The sequence below is a fragment of the Lepisma saccharinum genome, chromosome 12, assembly GCF_977018435.1.
Source record: "Lepisma saccharinum chromosome 12, izLepSacc3.1, whole genome shotgun sequence".
Lineage (NCBI taxonomy): Eukaryota > Metazoa > Arthropoda > Insecta > Zygentoma > Lepismatidae > Lepisma > Lepisma saccharinum.
In genome coordinates this window covers 29,451,019-29,470,854 of record NC_139240.1, presented here as the reverse complement: position 1 = coordinate 29,470,854, position 19,836 = coordinate 29,451,019, and the positions used below count along the sequence as shown (strand labels likewise).

General features: G+C 37.9%; 1 protein-coding gene across 1 annotated transcript; it reads left to right on the top strand.

Annotated features, from left to right (window-relative positions):
- The first annotated feature begins 17,776 nt into the window (after nucleotides 1–17,776).
- Nucleotides 17,777–18,874, top strand: LOC145996291 (glutamate receptor ionotropic, delta-2-like). Its single transcript, XM_083132721.1, has one exon. It carries the CDS (start codon nucleotides 17,777–17,779, stop codon nucleotides 18,872–18,874), a length of 1,098 nt encoding a protein of 365 aa, XP_082988847.1.
- Nucleotides 18,875–19,836: the final 962 nt, after the last annotated feature.

Here is a 19,836-nt window from a genome sequence, read left to right as displayed (position 1 = left end):
ATGGTAGGTTCGTCATGGTATCTTCCAAAGTCTGCAACTTGGATTTAATTTCTTCCAACGTGCTGGTGAATTCTTCTTGTAATTTGGAAACAACGACATGCAAGCGTTCTACATCAATATCGTTCACGACGGTTTGAAGTTCAGAGAAATTTTTTTCTATTGCGGAAGTTCGTTCTTCGATTTCGAGTTTCAATTTTTCCAAATCTTCATTTTTCGATTGAAATTGCTGTAATTTGGCCAAATCATTTTGAAGCGAATCCACGCTCAACTGTATATTTTGAACGTTGTCGTAAGAAGGTACGTCGACATAATTTTTTATGAGCGTTTTCAGTTCGGAATCGATTTTCAGAATGGGGTCGAGACATTGCGTTTGGAGCGTAGCGATTTCCGACTCTAAACTTTTGTTTAAGGTTTCCTGCAAAGCGATCAAATCGGTCCTCAACTTCTTAACTCGAATGTCCAACATGAGAATCTCTTCTGCGTGGTCCACACGCTTGGTGTTGCCGAAAATATCGTTAGGCATTTTTGGTTAACGGTTATTTATAATAGGATAGACGATTCGTAATTCTACGAAGAGAGGAATGAGTTTGTCGTAATCTCCGAGGAGTTCCACGTACAGGTAATCTCCTGCGGAAACATCGTACGTAATGTTAGAAAGCATCTTGTCGTGCTTGATTCGAAAAATGTTCTTGCCGGTAGAAATTTTGATTTCGCCTGCGTTTTCCGGATTCACGGTGATTTGAAGTTTCCCGTCGATCGGAATTTCGTAGAAATCTAAATTGTTATTAAAAACATAAAACATCTTGCCCACATCGTCATTCAGTTTCGTCCAAATGCTGTTGAGGTGAATGATCAACAGACCGTTGAGTTTAGGTAACACGGAAGGTAAGACTTCATGATCTGGTATGGTTTCCATAATGATCTGTTTTTTGAAACCGAACAAATTCATAGGCATGCTGGTTATTTATTCTCACAACGTTGCAACGTTTAGAAAGTCGTTGATTTTGTTTCTGTATTTTCCGTCGTTGGGTTTCCTCGTCACGTCGATCGTCGCGAATCCGAAATCGTCACTGTTCCAGCAAGAAGAGCAACGTTTTGAAAATTGATTGATCAACAGGCCGTTGAGTTTAGATAACATGGAAGGTAGAAATTCATGATCTGCCTTGCGGTGTACAGTCTCCATTGTTTGCTTTCGAAAACCAAAGAGATTCATTGTCCTTGCTAGTTCTTTATTGTGTATGTGATAATTTGAGACAGTCAAAGTTTTTTTTATTTTAGTTATAGTTATTTAAGTTCATTTTTTTTCAATTGCATTGCCTACAATTTTTACTATTTTCTAAACGATAGTGTCCCCAAGGCAACGTGTGGATTCCACAAGACAAAATACATCTTTTATCGTCGTGCGGATCTAATGCTACCTTCCTAACTTCGTTTGTTGTGATGATATGGTTGACGCTCTGGATTCTTTGTTCTTCTCTTAGAACCGACGACCTGGTCTTGAGGCAATCGATGTAATCGTGGAAGGTGAGTTTGTTCTCCACCGTATTTTTGCCCACACCTTTTGCTTTCTTCGTAACACTACTCTCTGTTTTTATGGCATACATCTTCGAACGCAAACCCGCGAACTCGACAATAATATCACCGTTACATTCATCTTTCAGCTTACCTAGGACTTTTTTGTTGAGGGAAGGAATCCCAAATCTGTTGGGTTGAGGATACGCAGAAGTATCGAAATACTCAAGCATGGAAGGATTTTTTATGTCTTCATAGAGGTTAGGTGTTTGTATGCTGTAAATGAAGCTGTCGGTGTCCGTGTACAAAAGTGATATTTTATCATTGTAGAAGGGTTTCATCACGTCATAATGAAATTCGAACATGTAAAGTTTCGACAAGTCGAGAACCGTTGCGCCAACGTAAATTGGTTTTCTGAATTTCATCAATTTTATATGTAGATTGAAAAGTGCTAAATTCTCGTTGTAAATTTTTCTCGACTTGAATCTAGGATCGGCTATCCACTTCCGACATTTATTCTTATCGGAAATTAATTTCACGTCTACGTGCTTTCTAACATTCTCCATGGTCTTTCCGTACACCGCATTGTTCATTAATTTAAAGAAGTCCTTGTCTAAATCGGAAGTGGCAGCTGTTCTATGTTGTGTGTTAATTTCTATGTAAGGTCTTAACCACGTGGAATGTTTAAACTTTAGTATTCGTCTAACATTCACTATCTGAACACCCTTCGCAATCAAAAACCGGAGATTCTTGTAGTGGACAACGTATCTCTGTTTAGGGTTCAATGTTAACAAAAGCTTGTCTTGAACCGAGTCGGGTGGACATTTGATTTCGGGGGTCGGAGGCAAATCCGAAAACGTGTCGTGCAGGTGGTCGGAGAATTGGAGATCTACCTCTGCGAAGAAACCACACTCGCTATCGTCGAAATGAATAATATCTATCGAAGTGGGATCTAACCATTCGAATCCCCCGTAAGGAAGTTTCTGAACCATGGCATGTCCGTAGAGATTATTAACGTCGGCGTAGAAGATGTAATTCGATGCTCGATTTGAATCGTAATCTTCTTTCATGTGTACGTTATTAGCTTTTGCATGTCTCTGTACGCATTGCACCATTCCACCTCGTATCCCTCTTTCGATGAATAGCAACATGTCAACGTCCGATATCAGTTCCAGCTTGACCTTTGTCTGGAATAACATTGCCGACCACGCTAATCCCGGTAGACTGTAGAAATACGCTGGATCTAATTTGTAAATATTCGTTGCCGTTTTCCTGAACGCTTGAAAAACATCCGCGAGTATCGTCACGTCTAATTTTAAGTATGCGTCGTCGTAGTCTCCGAGTGTCCTACATTCTAATTTCTCCCACATGAGTTGCGCGTGTTGGTATTCTTCGTCCGTGATTCCTTTCTCTCTGAGTCTGCTGTAAAATTCTCTTGGAAGTGGAAGAGCGTCGTCGTTAAATTTAGAACCATCACTAACATATTCGTAAGGATAAACCCCTTTACGTCTAACGAGTTCTATGTCTACGTTGGGAAAACTAGCTCTAGTTATTTTAAATTGATCGTCGGTGAGTTTGTTCGCTAAAGCATCCAGACTTGCAGAGAGAAATCTATACGAATCCAGGAAGCGCATCTCGATTGTATTTTTCGTTCCCGGAATCGACACTTGCTTGCTGAGACTAATGTAACGTTCTTCATTCTCGGTCAAGACACCTATACGTTTCGGATCGTAGCCAAGATGTCTCACCAGGTGGTGAAAATCATATCCGCTTCCGTTGTGAAAGAATATGGGGATGAATTTAGGTTTCTGGATTTTAAGATTGCACGTGTTGCAAATTCCACCTATGTAGTTTCCGCTGAAATGATCGTGGTGGAATATTTTTTTGTTCTCATCAGTGAAACTTTGATCACATACCGGACACACCTCAGTGGAATTGTAATTTTGAAGTTCATTTTCAGTTAAAGGTGCCATCGGTTTTGATGTAAGCAGTACGCTACCAATTACCTCAACCTCCTCCACCATTTTTTCTAGGAAGTGTTCGATTACATTTGGCCCGCGATATATATATGCTTCATTTATTTTATCACGTCGCACAACAACATAGCCGAAACTATTAGGTTGATGAAGCTGGTACGGCGTTGTGGAGGAAATTTCGGGATCCGGTTCGCAGTAGGAGAGTGGTTTGAGGAACGCCTCGAAATCTGCGACGATGATTGCGGGATGTTCCAACAATGCCTTGTGCATTTTGAATTCTTCGACTTCGTTCGTTTCGGGCATCAACATTCTAGCCGGTCTGTTGTCGCCGCAGTAAATTTTATGTTCGGCAAGTTTCTCGATAGTAATTTGACGTCCGGTGTATTTTCGATAATCGAGTTGTTTTTGATCGTCGAACGTGGTTAGGCATCTCGGGCAAACTTCGATGTTGTTTGCATGCTTGGTTGATTGACTTCTGACCAAACGTGATAGTGAGCGAATTAGCGTATAGTGATGAACATCCTCGTTGGAAATTAGAAGGAGATTTATTACACAGGCATCGTCATCGTCGATATCGCTTATCCTGACAGGGTGCACGAGATATTTATCTGACGTGAAGGAATACACATTAATAGCGATGCGTTTTCCTGTACGATTTTCGAACTTTGTTATATCCGACAATGTCACCGGGTATTCAATGTCAGACATTACACTTTGAAAGTCGGTCTCGTATTGTTTGTAATGTCCAACCCACTGTGGGTTATTTTTGCAATGAACAGGATGCAGTGCAGCCAACACACACCAGAGAAAACACTTGTTATCGCTGTTCTGTATATTTAGCACAGCCCTCTTGTGTTGAATGTTCGGTGGAAGAGGAACGTAGCTGGAAGCTCGAAGAGGCGAGAATCGGTTCACGTAAACAGTTAACGTGTGAGGACTTCCACATAGAGACCATCCCGACCCTTTAGCCTCGAAATCGTCATGTTTCTTAACCAGCTCGTTGGAAACTTTATAATAGAAGTTGTCCAAATTTTCGACGTCCGCCAAATAAAGAGTCTGGTTTTTTGTACGATGATAAAAAATACTCGTTGTGCCATCAACTTTCTTGTATTCAGAAAACAGAACAACGTATACTTTTATAGAGTTGTTTTCAAGTTTATCTTTTAAGATATTTAGTACAGATGTTTTCGTTTCATCCAAGAAACTAAGGATGTCACGACCTGGTTCTGACTTAATTGAAAAATCCTGGAGTTGGTCGTTAAATGCAGATCTAATTGGTTTGCGTTCATTAGATAATTTAATTTGCTTGGAAGTGGAAGCTTCCGTTTCTGAATTATCAATTTTCCTTTTCGATGTTCCTTGTTCGGTCGATGGTTTGCAAATTTTGAGATGTTTACTTAAATTTGTAATGCTGATTATTTTTCCGCATCGAGCACAGGGCTTAGAAGGTAACGAACGATTAATTCTCGAACCTGTTTCGCTACATCTTGCCCTGTGTACCGATAAATTGTTCCTTGAGATTAGTTTCCCACAAGTAACACATTCAGTTTTATCATTTTTACGATTGAAACTGGTGGTGGATGCCATTGTTTTCTCCAAAATCACAGAAATCAAAAAGTCTAGTATATAGCGACACAATTTTCAGGTATGTTATTTTATATAAAATTTCTTGGAGTGATTACAAAACTCAAAAATTCAATCTACTGTAAATAGAATTTCAGGTATGTTATTTATATAGAATTTCTTGTGTGCGAATACAAAAACTCAAGAATTCAATCTACTGTAAATACAATTTTCAGGTATGTTATTTTATATAGAATTTCTTGGGGTAATTACAAAACTTAAAAAATAAATCTACTGTGAATATAATTTTCAGGTATGTTATTTTATATATAATTTTCACGGGGCGTACAATATTGTCAACGGTATCATATTAGAGCGCGGCGCTTGTCGCCTAAACACTACAGCTCACAGGTCGGTAAAATCTGACATGAAAGCAGATAATGCGCTTATGCCTTATTTATATATAATTTTCACGGGGCGTTCAATATTGTCAACGGTATCATATTAGAGCGCGGCGCTTGTCGCCTAAACACTACAGCTCACAGGTTGGGAAAATCTGACATGAAAGCAGATAATACGTTTATGCCTTATTTATATATAATTTTCTCGGGCGTTCAATATTGTCAACGGTATCATATTAGAGCGCGGCGCTTGTCGCCTAAACACTACAGCTCACAGGTTGGGAAAATCTGACATGAAAGCAGATAATACGCTTATGCCTTATTTATATATAATTTTCTCGGGGCGTTCAACATTGTCAACGGTATCATATTAGAGCACGTCGCTTGTCGCCTAAACACTACAGCTCACAGGTCGGGAAAATCTGACATGAAAGCAGATAATACGTTTATGCCTTATTTATATATAATTTTCACGGGGGCGTTCAATATTGTCAACGGTATAATATTTGAGCGAGCCGCTTGTCGCCTAAACACTACAGCTCACAGGTCGGGAAAATCTGACATGAAAGCAGATAATGCGTTTATGCCTTATTTATATATAATTTTCTCGGGGCGTTCAACATTGTCAACGGTATCATATTAGAGCACGTCGCTTGTCGCCTAAACACTACAGCTCACAGGTCGGGAAAATCTGACATGAAAGCAGATAATACGCTTATGCCTTATTTATATATAATTTTCTCGGGGCGTTCAACATTGTCAACGGTATCATATTAGAGCACGTCGCTTGTCGCCTAAACACTACAGCTCACAGGTCGGGAAAATCTGACATGAAAGCAGATAATACGCTTATGCCTTATTTATATATAATTTTCTCGGGGCGTTCAACATTGTTAAGAGCGTTAGTTTTTGTAGAGCTCTCTTTTTCCATCTTTCCTCTATACAGTGAAGACACAATTAGCTAACCTAGCATACAACATACCTTCCTAATTAATATGGATATTGTCACACACTCCTCTTATTTTATACTGTTGTAAATAGAAAAGATTATGTACGGTAAATGTTTTGTACATTATAGGAAAAAAATGCAAAATATCCTCCAATTTTAATTCGAATCGAGTCGAATTTTTACATATTTCCACGCCGCCACATATTGTCCTATTTGCTTCTTTTACTTGCCTTGCTTAATTAACTCTCGCTAATTAGCATTTTTTGGAAGAAGTCAACTAGAACAACATATGGCGGTATGAGAAATATGCAAATCAAAGAACATTTTAGCAATATATGGGCCCTAGCAATTAGCTTTCTCGACTAAGAGTACTCTTTCAAACGTCTTCTGCTGATCGTATTACTAAACGAGGACGTTTAAAATTTTTGGGTGTTGAAAAAGTTTGACCCTACTTTTTTATTTCTATTGTTTGCTAATAGATGGCGCTAATAGTACCCCCTCCCCTCCCCTCTCCCCTCTTCTCCTCTGCTGTATGGCAAATAGCACAAACATAGAAATCAAGATTTTGGAGAGCAAAACATAAAATTTGCATGCATCTGATGTCGAACCAGGAACTTTTATCTTTCGGGGAGTCAACATTATTTCTTACTCAGTCGTCATATAACATAAACGCACGCAAAGATTCACATGTGCTTTTATTATTTTGTGTTCGGTAAGTACAAGTATATTCTTACATAAATTATTGTTTAATTTAATAAATTGTAAAACTCGGAGCCTGCTAAACTAACACTCCTTCTGTATTTCATTAAACTATTGAAAGCGAATGTTGCGTGCACGCGGAAATAGCACAGAAAAAAAAACCGGATGGAAGCAATTTAAAATCACTGGGGCAAGGTCAGTATTACGAGAACGTAAAAACACGTGTTTTCATTCAACTTCGAAAAATAAGAATGAATGTGTGCATACAGAACACATATGCTTTCTTTTCACAGTTGTAAAAACATATAAATTGTACATGAAGTAAGTTACGGGAAGGCTCTCTCTTTTATGTCTGTGTATATGTTGTACAATTAGGTACAAGTTGTTGTACAATTAGCTCCTTGCTTTAGGCTAGGTTAGGTTAGGGTGGGTTAGGTTAGTTTAGGTTAGGTTAGGTTAGAGTAGGTTAGGTTAGGTTAGGTTTGAGTAGGTTAGGTTAGGTTAGGTTAGAGTAGGTTAGGTTAGGTTAGGTTAGGTTTGAGTAGGTTAGGTTAGGTTAGGTTTGAGTAGGTTAGGTTAGGTTAGGTTAAAATAGGTTAGGTTAGGTTAGGTTAGGTTAGGTTAGAGTAGGTTAGGTTAGGTTAGGTTAGGTTAGGTTAGGTTAGGTTAGAGTAGGTTAGGTTAGAGTAGGTTAGGTTAGGTTAGGTTAGGTTAGGTTTGAGTAGGTTAGGTTAGGTTAGGTTAGGTTTGAGTAGGTTAGGTTAGGTTAGGTTAGGTTTGAGTAGGTTAGGTTAGGTTAGGTTAGAGTAGGTTAGGTTAGGTTAGGTTAGGTTAGGTTAGGTTAGGTTTGAGTAGGTTAGGTTAGGTTAGGTTAAAGTAGGTTAGGTTAGGTTAGGTTAGGTTAGGTTAGGTTAGGTTAGAGTAGGTTAGGTTAGGTTAGGTTAGGTTAGGTTAGGTTAGGTTAGGTTAGGTTAGGTTAGAGTAGGTTAGGTTAGGTTAGGTTAGGTTAGGTTTGAGTAGGTTAGGTTAGGTTAGGTTAGGTTAGGTTAGGTTTGAGTAGGTTAGGTTAGGTTAGGTTAGGTTAGGTTTGAGTAGGTTAGGTTAGGTTAGGTTAGAGTAGGTTAGGTTAGGTTAGGTTAGGTTAGGTTAGGTTAGGTTTGAGTAGGTTAGGTTAGGTTAGGTTAAAGTAGGTTAGGTTAGGTTAGGTTAGGTTAGGTTTGAGTAGGTTAGGTTAGGTTAGGTTAGAGTAGGTTAGGTTAGGTTAGGTTAGAGTAGGTTAGGTTAGGTTAGGTTAGGTTAGGTTAGCCAGTGAAAGATCATATAGTAGAATTTTTGTAGAGTGGGTGTTTGCGAGTTCCACGCTGCCTTGCCCGAGGATACCCTATGCAGTGTCATCCTGATTGCAGAGAAGTCCTTCGCCTACGACGTGAAGAACGAGAGGGTCACGGAGCAGTTTTAAATTCATAAAAAATTGCCACATACTAAAAATCAACATCCAACACATTTTAGGTTATATAAAATTTGTGAAAACCTTATAATACTGAAATATTAAAACAAACGGAGTCCCCCTTGTAGGTTAGTTCGGTGCGTAAATAAAAAAAATGATAGGTTAAGTTATATCACTTAGGATCGTAAGAAAATTAAAAAAAATCGTAAAAAAAAAAGATAGGTTAAGTTATATCACGTAACATCGTGATATACCTACCAAGTACGAGTGGGGGAAAAATGAGTATAGTGAAAATTTGTACTAAAACATCGCTAAACGCTATAACATCCACAAAAAATTGTCAAAATATGTCAAAAACTTATATTCGATTAATAAAAAAAAAATACCTACAAAATATGATCCTCAAATAATAACGTTCAAACAGTACCTAAATAAAAAAAATGATAGGTTAAGTTATATCACTTAGGATCGTAAAAAAATTAAATAATCGTAAAAAAAGGATAGGTTAAGTTGTATCACGTAACATCATGATATACCTACCAAGTACGAGTGGGGGAAAAATGAGTATAGTGAAAATTTGTACTAAAACATCGCTAAACGCTAAAACATCGACAAAAAATTGTCAAAATATGTCAAAAAGTGATATTCAATTGGTAAAAAAAGACCATACCTACTAAGTACTATTTTGAAACAACTAACTTACACTACAACTTACACTACTGAAAACATTTGGAATGTTGTTTTGTGCAGTTGATTGTGCATTGTTTCGTTGTTTGGATTGTTTAATTAACGTCGCATTAATTAGTTTTAGACCAATCGTGACGGGGGAAGCAAGAGCACAAAGAAAGCGAAACAAGGAAGAGACCACGGCTTTCTTTAAAGATAGCATCCCGTGAATACAACTCAAGTGACTGCAGAATATTATGAATAAAATTTATTTCGCTTTTTCCTTTTATTTCTGTTTCAGTTATTTTACTTCGCTTTTCTTCTACCACTCGCGTTACTTGTGTCGGTGAGGAAGAATTATAAACTCGTGAAATGGACGATGGTACAAAAAAATATATGCCTCTCCCACGGTTCGAAGCTGTCAGTACAAAATATTGTCTTATTTTAAAAATTTACGGGCAAATATGGTTTGTCACGTAGCAATTTTCGCTTATCTGTTTCTCAAGGGGTTCCATTGCCTCTCTGATGTCGTAGTGGTAACGTCTTCGCCATGTAATGAAAGGCTTCCGAATTCAATACCAAATAGAGAGGCATTTGGTTCGGATCCCATTTTAATCTGTAGGTCCAGTGCGTGAACTGGACTTAAACAATTAACGTGTGGCATGTGGTCTGTGATGAGAACCATCATTTCAGCGAATCTTCTTGACGATGACTCTAATATCACTTGAAAGAATAGTATTTCCTTACGAGTAGCTCTTGTCAAGAAACCAGTTCCTGAAATTTTCTTCTGGAGGCATCGTAGCACCCAGCTGTTTGTTGTGGCTGGGGCACGAGTCATGTGACTCATGCTATCAAAGCTCAATCCTTCCCGAAAACTCAGAATCACCAGGCAAACTTAAGCGAATATTTTGTTATTTGGGTTGCATAAACAACAGGCTTTAAGACGTTACGAAATTCTACGTCCCGTGGCCCAGGTATTTTTTTCTAAGACTGTACGCTTTTAGAAGGAACATCAGTTCAGCTAATACGCAGCCAGCGCTATTGCGCTGTTGCCAAACTAACTGCTAGCGGAAGGGAAGGACAGAGAATCTGTGTCCAATATTCAACTATCTTTTTTTTTATAATGCATACACAGTATATATGAGTACAGTGAATGAATATTGTAAATATTTCTACACATGATTATAATATCATATCACTGCAGCATATAAGAACTCAAATCATACTTGCAATGCTGGATAACGACCCCGACGATGAAAAGTCATTTTGTATATTGAGACGAATTTAACAGCAATTGTTTTCCCAAGACAGAACAACTCAGCTGTCAACGCGGTAGCAACGAAAAAAAAAACAGACGGAAGGAAAATGAAAGGATTATTAATCATTATATATGTGTTGAGACGTGTTGTTTCCCAGTGTTTCTTCAAGAAACGATAACTCTGGTTGTAGGCGACGGAAATTTATGGGACTTGGACTGTCAGGTTCAAAATATCCTGCCCAATCTTGTGATGAACCTTAAAATGGCGAGTATTATGAAAACTTCTTGCGCAAGAACACGGCGTTTAACTTGCCCGCCGCAGTTTCCTCACTGCATTGCCAACGTTGCGGTCATGCCACAGGCTGGTCGCCACGGACACGCTCTGAGTGGGCCCGCTTCATGGTGTAAAGACTATTTCACCATGAGCCCGCCCGATATCGCTTCATAAACCGTACGCCTTAAAGTCCACGAAACACCAATAAAACTGGCAGAGGCGCAACCACGAATTTTTGTCTGGGGGGGGCAAGTACCAGGATAAACGTACCAATTATAAAAATAGTAATAATAATAATAATTTTAATAATATTAATGCTAATAATAATAATGTTATATTATATTATTATAACATTATTATTATTATTATTATTTTTATTGATTTGCTTTATTTTACTTCGCTTCTTGTGCCACTTTTGGATAATTTGCGGAGATGGGGATAAGTGATGATATGATGAAATTGATGAATCGACATTCACAAATATCCATGCCCAAGCCGGGATTCGAACCCGGGCCAACATCATCATCATCATCATCATCATCATTATTATTATTAGTAGTAGTAGTAGTAATAGTAGTAGTAGTAATATTAAAGACGTTTTTATCCTCGTAATATGTAAAAAAAGGGTAGAAGTTGGTGCTAAAGCATTTGTGTTCGATCAAAAGATTTTAATTATTTTTTCAACACATTCAATTTCACATTAATAATGGAAAACAAGCACACAAACAATTTTTGAAAGAGAGAAAATGCTTGATAAATGCATTCCAAATATATATATATATATTTTTTACATTAACATGTATAACTTTCATGCAAAGTGCCGACCCTTCCTTCGGACTTGGCGTTCCCACCCGAAATGTCCATGCTACGCCACTGATGGCCACTCGAACCGGGCATTACCCCGAACGCGTCCTTTGGTTAGTTCACAACCTCACCAGTAGGATCCTATCGAGACGAGACGAGACATGCAGTTCTCGCTGAGAGTTGTAAATGCCTGTCTCGCTCGTTGTCTCTTGTTCATTTGTAAATGTCTCGTTAATGGTCTCGCCTCGATTTATAAACTTCCGTCCCTTTCTCGTCTCGGTTTCGAAAGTCGCCTAGTAAAGAAAATTCGGTTTACATGATCTTTTTCAATATCGTACCAAGGTATCGAACGATTGGGAATTTTAAAATATTATAATCTTTATTTCTTCTAAGCATTTTGAATATATACACGTTTATATCAATATAAATTACACAATATTTAATTAACTTTGTTATTAATTAATATTACATGTGCAACGATAAAATAAATAAAGAGGGGGAACCCCCGAAGCAGCCCGCCTCCACCAGTCTATTCGAGGGTATATGCTTATGTCCTGGTGCCTTTAAAAAGACAAGGACGTATTTTGCTCTGAATTTATCGGTTCCCCCGCTTTGTTTTCCTTTCTTTATTGTTTTTTATTTATAACATACAATTACATACATGCACATCAAACAAAATATATATATATATATATATAATAGGAATAAACAATTCAGTTACATAGCTATATTATTTAGTTATTATCTCTCTCTTTTTTCTCTCCAAGATTGTCCAGACCATTCTGGTGTCCAGAACAAGTCGTATTTATTGTTTTATGACATTTGCAAATTTATATTATATATTTTTTATATTAAGGGTATATGTTATTTACGTACATTTTCCATGTGGCCATGTGCGTTTTCTTCGTTGTATAGCGCTTCCACAACGCGGGAGCCGGGCGAAACAGTCGCCACGGATGCTGTCTGCGTTGTCTGTGACTTTGAAGGGGGAGGCTGCACTTTTGTAGATGTAAACTCATTTTATTGTTTTTTCGCAAGTCTGATTTTAGCTAAGTGGTACAAATTGTTGATTATAGCTAAATGATAGTAAGTGTTATAATAATATGCTCTTGTGCAGTATGATCAGCGTGAAATAACCTTTTAAATGATGTGTGTTTGAAAACGCTAAGTCATGTAAGTTAGACGTTAGACCACAGTTTTTGTAATTGAGTCATTCCGGACAAAGTGGCCACGAAACAGACAGACTCGAAAGGCAATGAAGGATGGATTAGATGTTTAAAATGTAAAAAGTGGTACATGGAGAGTTCGCCGGTTGTGACGAAAATGATGAGTAAAAAGTAACGTGTACATTTCTAAACACCAAGAATTTAAAAAAATTAGAAATTATAAGTAAAGTTATTATACTTACTATTGGTCTAAGTTTCTATAATTTTGCTGATTAAAAAGGTATGATAAGAATTCATCAAACCTTAGAGTGGCCACTTTACTCTTCCTTCCCCTAGTAGTAATTGATTTTACTTCCTTAGCAGGAATCAACATTGGATCGAAAAAGGTTTAGTGTATAACAGAGGAACCAAGTTATATTTTTATTTTCTACCATTTAATTCAAAGAATAAATGGATCCACAGATCTCAAAATGTGTAGTTTTCTTTGTGAGAGGTCACACAATATAAACTTAATGAGTAAAATTTGGCCCAAACTTTTAAAGCCTTTTTTTAAGGGAATGTGTAAAAGTTTATAACAAAATACAATAACTATGAATTTCAGTACATTAACTGTACAAAATGTAAGAAAAATAATGGACAACAGTGGGGTTGGATATTCGCTCATACGGTGGATCGGGTAGCAATGTCTCTCCACTTATATAATAATAACAATTATAATAATTACAATAAATTTGGAATTAAAATTGGTTTATTTTTAATAACTTATAATAGTTATTATTGTAAAATGACAATTATAACGGTGATAATAATTATTATTGTCATTATTATTTGTACAAATCAAATTTTATCAGTGGCCTGCCCTCTCTACGATTTTTTTTGGCGACGCCTGTGCTGAAAAGGCCCCAAAACAAAATCCTGCCTACGGGCCTGCATAAAACACACACACACACATATATATAATTTAGAGAAAATATTGCTTTCATTTCATAAGTTTACAGTAAAAGTCAGCAGAACAATAAAATCTGCTCCAAGCACCTTTGGTGGAAAATATGTCTGTTGGTTTGCTAATTTTTTGAATTGAAATAACTTTTTTCTATGCATGGACGTTCGGAGGATTTTGTACCAGGGAGGGCCAAGCAAGGTATTTTTCCAGAGAGGATAAACGAGGCATATTCTCCCCCATAATAGTGTAAAAACACTCCGTCACTTTGAAATTATGTTCTTGGAACGCCCTTTTAAAAATAAACATAAATGAATGTCACTAAAAAAAATATGTGTGAAATATAAACTATTAGGTTCAAATTCATGTTTGAATGAGGGGACGGGGGCACGGACAACCCTTGGCCCCTTTCAGACGTCCATGCTCCTGTGCCATTCTGTCTACTGTAATCCTGTAAGAGTAACCGCTAACAACTGTATGAACAAGGGTGCCCGCAGGATTTTTTCCCAGGAGGGGGCAAAGCCATACATACTTTTATTATTATTATTATTATTAGTTACTGCTACTACTACTACTTTGCAAATCATAAAATTCAAATTGAATTGAAAATACTTTGGCGTTGTATACAAGTTCAGACTCGAGTCTATTATTTAGATAGAAACAGGATTCGCCTCTCTTCCTTTCAATAAGCATCTAGCCTATCACTTTGTTGAACGAACAGTTCTTTTTCTCTTTGCATTTTTCATAATGCACAGATATTAACCAGACGCGACCTTAAAGTAAAAAGGTTCTATCTGCACTTTTGTGCGAAAATGAGTTTGTAACCTTAAGCAGATCATTGGTTTACATTCTTTGTACTCCGTGAAGATCATGCTTCCAAGTAGTATATTAGTTTCGAAGAAATCAACAGGGTAAAAAAGTACTATCTGCAAATGAGGTTTTAAGTTGGGGTAAAAAAGTTCTATCTGCTTTGTTTTCGGTCTTTGTGACTACCAGACAAATTGCACAACGTTCATCTCCTATGTATCCATCTATTGGAACCTGCAACGTAGAGAGGAAGCAATTAAGTAAAGAAAGAGTGTCAGATCTCACTTATATCATGAAGTGGATGCCGGCTGTGGACCAACTTACTTTGCTACGGTGCTGAAGAGAAACATATAAGATACTTTTTTCTCCATTTGTTTACAATCTTGTCAATAAGCGAAAACTACTCTCAGTGAGTACAAATACTTTTCATTTTCTTATCAGAAGGATATGTAGTAGCATGTTATGTTAAAATGAACGTTTTGTGTTTCCACTGGGATTATATACTGCAACACTATTTACAACATGGTTACTTTTTTCAACTGACTCACATGTCAATACTTTCTATCAAACATTATTTCAAAAACAGGATCTTCACACTCTTACGTAATTGGTTTATAGTATTGGATGAAGCAGTTTGTATTATTTTGTATTCTGGAGCACTTTTTACATCTTATTTACTTTAACATGTACATAGTTCATGCAGAATATAAAATAACTAGAATATAACTAATTTCTCACCTTTCTTTATTTGCAAAAAGTTTGAATATTTAAGGGATAACCTTTTTTCTCTCATCTGAAACATTACTTTTGGAGTAAAAAGGTTCTAACTGCAAATTCGTCGTTGCAATATCTCAACATTAGTAATATTTTTTCATTAATTTTTCTGTATATATTAGAGAGGGAGGGATCACTATACAAATGCCAGAGGCACAATTTGTTGGAATAATTAGTTTTCCCTGTGCACATAGTCAAATCTTTAACTAGCTCTCCTGAGAATATTACGACTTGGCAGATAGAACCTTTTTACTTTAAGGTCGCGCAGTCAGAGACCACTTAATCTACTGTCCTTCATGGTACCTCTGATCCATGTTTTTACGATCCTAAGGTAATGTAAAATAATAATAATAATAATAATAACAATAACAATAATAGATGCAACTTACGGCCTGTAAGTCACAGAAAACAATATTTTTGTTGTAAAATATTGCTACAATTTCACCATTCGAATTGCATTAACTATTTCAGGAAATGTCAGGGGAAGTATCCATGGGTATCAATGATCTTAATGATTTTGATGTACATTTCTTTGTGATAATTAAACTTAAAATTCCTGGGAGTTGAAATTGGGGAAGAGAGTAAAAAAGTTATCTGCTCCCCTTTCCTTAACAAACTCTGCAGGGTTGGATGAAAATCGCTTTGGATAAGTTCCTAAATATTAATGAACAGGAATGCACATCATCTCTGTTACTTTTCCCCTCCCCACTCGTATCATCGAAGAAAAACAAGCAACACTCGGAACCCACAGACGTAAAAAGAACCTTCCGAACTCACAGATCTTCACATCGCCAAACATTCGCTCTGATTAGCTGTTCCACAGAATCCAGTCGAGGAAAGACAGTTGCAATTAGAACATGGCCTATTCATCAAAACCAGTCAAGCAGCCAGCCCGGCGGCCATGATTTCCAGCCAGATAGTCAGTCCAACGCAAACTAGGGCATTCCTACTGGAAATCCGTGTGATTCGGCTTTTAGATTAATTTCTTATATTGGAAATTATGCGGAGTAATAAAAACCAACTATAATAGTTAGTGGCGGCGATTGTGTTGGGAAGCAAGGACAGTTTAGTTTATCTTGATAGACAAGGATTAGCATTAAGAGGACGTAAGGCGGGGACAGAAAGTGGTAAAAAGTTGAAGGCAAATGCCTTCTTTCGCCCAAAATAGCTGCCACTGATGATATTGCTCGAAGTGGAAATTCCTAGCTGAAGGGTCTTTCCTTCCGCTTGGGATTAGGTGTTTGGATGTGTGTGTGTGTGTGTGGGTGTGTGTGTGTGTGTGTGTGTGTGTTTTGTGTGTGGCCGGGGGGGGGGAGCTTGCTTGGTTCAACATGGAAACAATGAGACAGGTAGGTGATGCTTACACAAATTTTCCTAGATGGGGTGTGCTCAGTAAAAACATATATATTACTGACCGTAAATGCATAAGTCTATCTGTACAGAAAATCATAAATCAATTGTTCTAGGTTAAATAACAATTTGATTCTGATTATATTTAGTAATTTAACGTCACTTTAGTTCAGTTTCAATGGAAAAATGATTTACGAATGCGTGGTCAACCAAGACCATCTAAGACGGTCACGTGACTAGAACAAGCCATTCGGTTTTTTCCAGATTGAGAAGAACCCACATTGCTGCTAACTTGATTTTCTTTTGTAGTTGAAAATATTTTAAATCATGTTCATCGCTGTGTTTACCGCTAAACTTTCAACTATGATTATTTTATATTTGTAGAAATATTGAGCACAAGCAAGTAAAACTTTCAAATGTTAAGCTCGTTCTCTCTCTATCATTTTAAAGGAAAACTACCAACGATTAATTGCTGCTGGTGATAGCTTCAAGCCACTACGATGGAAATTCCAGAATATATAGAACAGTCATCCATACCATACGATCTCTTTTCCAATGCAATGTACAAGATTATAGAGACATATTTTCAAACGTGCAGTTTCCTAGCAGTCTTTGATGCGATAAGCAAGGAATATACTAATCACAGACGGTTTCCTTGCGAATTAAATCAATCTATTTTTACTTTCAACGAGCAACTAGATTATAAACTCACATCTAGTATGGAGAATGCTGATGGTTTCTTGTTATTGGTGAATCGTGCTGAAAGTGTTACAAGAGTAGTGGATATTTTGCAGAATACAAATGTCTGGAATCCTAGTGCGAGGTTTCTTGTGGTGTTATACGGATTTAGTGCAGTTGAGAAGATTAGATCAATGTTTAGTCAATTTTTCGCACACGACGTATTGAACGTTATTGTTTTATCTGGTTCACATATTGCACAAGAGGACATGTTTCCATTATGTGTAATCACGTACTTTCCCTTTTCAGCAAGTTCCTGCGGGGATAGAATTCACGAAGTCATTGTGGATGAATGGGGTAGTGGTGAGTTTAGGTATAAGAGAGACCTCTATCCACAGAAGACTCGTAATATGTTCGCATGCTCCATAAGAGCTTCAACATTCACGTTTCCTCCTCATGTTATACTAGTTTCTCCGGAAAAAGTTACAGGAATCGAAGGTTCAATCTTCACCATGACGGCAGGCTATTTAAACTTCTCAATTCAAGCAAATCCTCCGACTGACGACAAGAAATGGGGTCGAATGTTGAACAATGGAACCTTCATAGGTATTCTCGGAGACCTTGTGTACAACCGTGCTGATGTGGGATTTGCCAACTACTTCGATAACCCAGAGTACATCCCGTATTTGGACAGGACAGTTTACATCACTGTACAGCACATAATATTTGCAGTTCCTAGAGCAACAATATTACCACCATGGATGAACATCATTCTTCCATTTAACTCCACAATTTGGATTCTTCTTGGATGTATCGTACTTGTCTCACATACGTTCTTCCATGTACTGAAAGTGCTGCATCTACCTAGTGGAGAAACTTTACTACAAAGTTCAAGTTTCTCATGGATCTACACCTTATCATCCCTTATCGGTGTGTCTGTGCCTATGTTGCCACATTCCACTATACTCCGAATGTACTATAGTATGTATATACTAGTAAGCTTCGTTCTCTCCTCAGCTTACGTGGGTGCACTTGCTAGTTATTTAACGGCACCTACCCATTATCCAGACGTCAACACTTTCAAAGAACTTCTTGAGTCTGGGATAGCGTTTGGAGGTCCTCAGAACATTCGAGACTTCTTCGAGAGTTCAACAGATTACATTGACAAGTACATCCACGAAAACTGGGAATTCACGTTAGACATTTCAGGGTCACTTGACAGAGTGTCCTTCAAACGAAACTTTGCATTCTCTCTGGATCAGATTGCAATGAAGAATCTCATCCATGGTGTCTTTCGAGAAATGGGTCCAAATGTTCATATATGTAGGGAAATAGTACTGACATTCCATGCCATGATGTTCCTTCGAAAGGGATTTTTCTTGCGAGATTTTTTCAATGAAATTTTTGCACGAATTGTGGAATCAGGATTTATAGAATTGTGGGAGGGTCGTGCCACAGAGGAGTTGCTGTATAGAACTGAAAACTCTCGTAATTTAGTAAAACACACAATATTGAGTTTGAGTGGAGCGTTTGTTTTACTCGTTCTTGGAGTTATTACATCTGCACTCGTTTTTCTGCTGGAAGTATTTCAGTTTAAGTTGAAAAAATAAATGGGTTATGTACAGAGTTCCCAAACTTCCTCTATTTCCCCGATATGTCATACATTTTAGGTTTGTGTTCAGCGTCCATGACGAATTTGAAGAAAAATGTAAATGTCCTATACCTTGAGCAGCTGAATTAGGAAAATATCCCATAGGATCTTATTACTCTATAATAGCCTGGCAACATTGACAAATGTATGCGATAGTTTACCTAACAGCAGGAAGCTAAACTTTATGGACTCTTTTAACATTTCATGAAGACTTATATATATATATACACTGGTGTGCAAAACCTAAGGACGAGATAGATAAAGTAACATAAAATATTTCTTAGTCGGTGCAAATGAATGAAAGCCCGGCAGTATGTTGCCAGAGGTTGACTACACATGCACAGGGACCAAGAAGTTAAATGGCATGATGCCAGCGTGACCATTGCGCCGAATGAGTCAGCTCCAACAACACGAAGCAGTTGAATGAATGGGACGAGACAGTGTGTGTCAGTCAGAGGGCTGTTAAGGTGCATTGTGGTGGTGTTACTCACAACAACATGGCCCGGAGACAACATTTGGATGCGTTCACACGGGGAAGAATCATCGGGAAACTGGAAGAAGGACGAAGTGTGACGAGTGTGGCCCAGGAGTTTGGGATTGCCCACAGCATTGTTTCACGTGCATGGAGAGCGTTCCGAACCACAGGCACTGCCGTGCAAAGAAGAGGTGGTGGTCGACCACGGTCAACTACAGCAGCGGACGACCGCTACATTGTGCAACAGGCACGCAGGGACCAACGTCAAACAGCGGGTGGAATTGCAAACACATTTAACAGGACCGCGATTTGTCCAATCTCACGATGCACAGTGACACGTCGACTGCATGGGTGTGGTCTCTTTGCCCAACGGCCATTACGTTGTGTTCCGTTGACACCCGCGCATCGGCGGCACCGTTTGCGGTGGTGCCAAGAACATCAGGACT

Bases quoted from the DNA above. Each gene is read 5' to 3' on its own strand.
- LOC145996291 (XM_083132721.1), top strand. From the start codon at position 17,777: ATGACGGCAGGCTATTTAAACTTCTCAATTCAAGCAAATCCTCCGACT.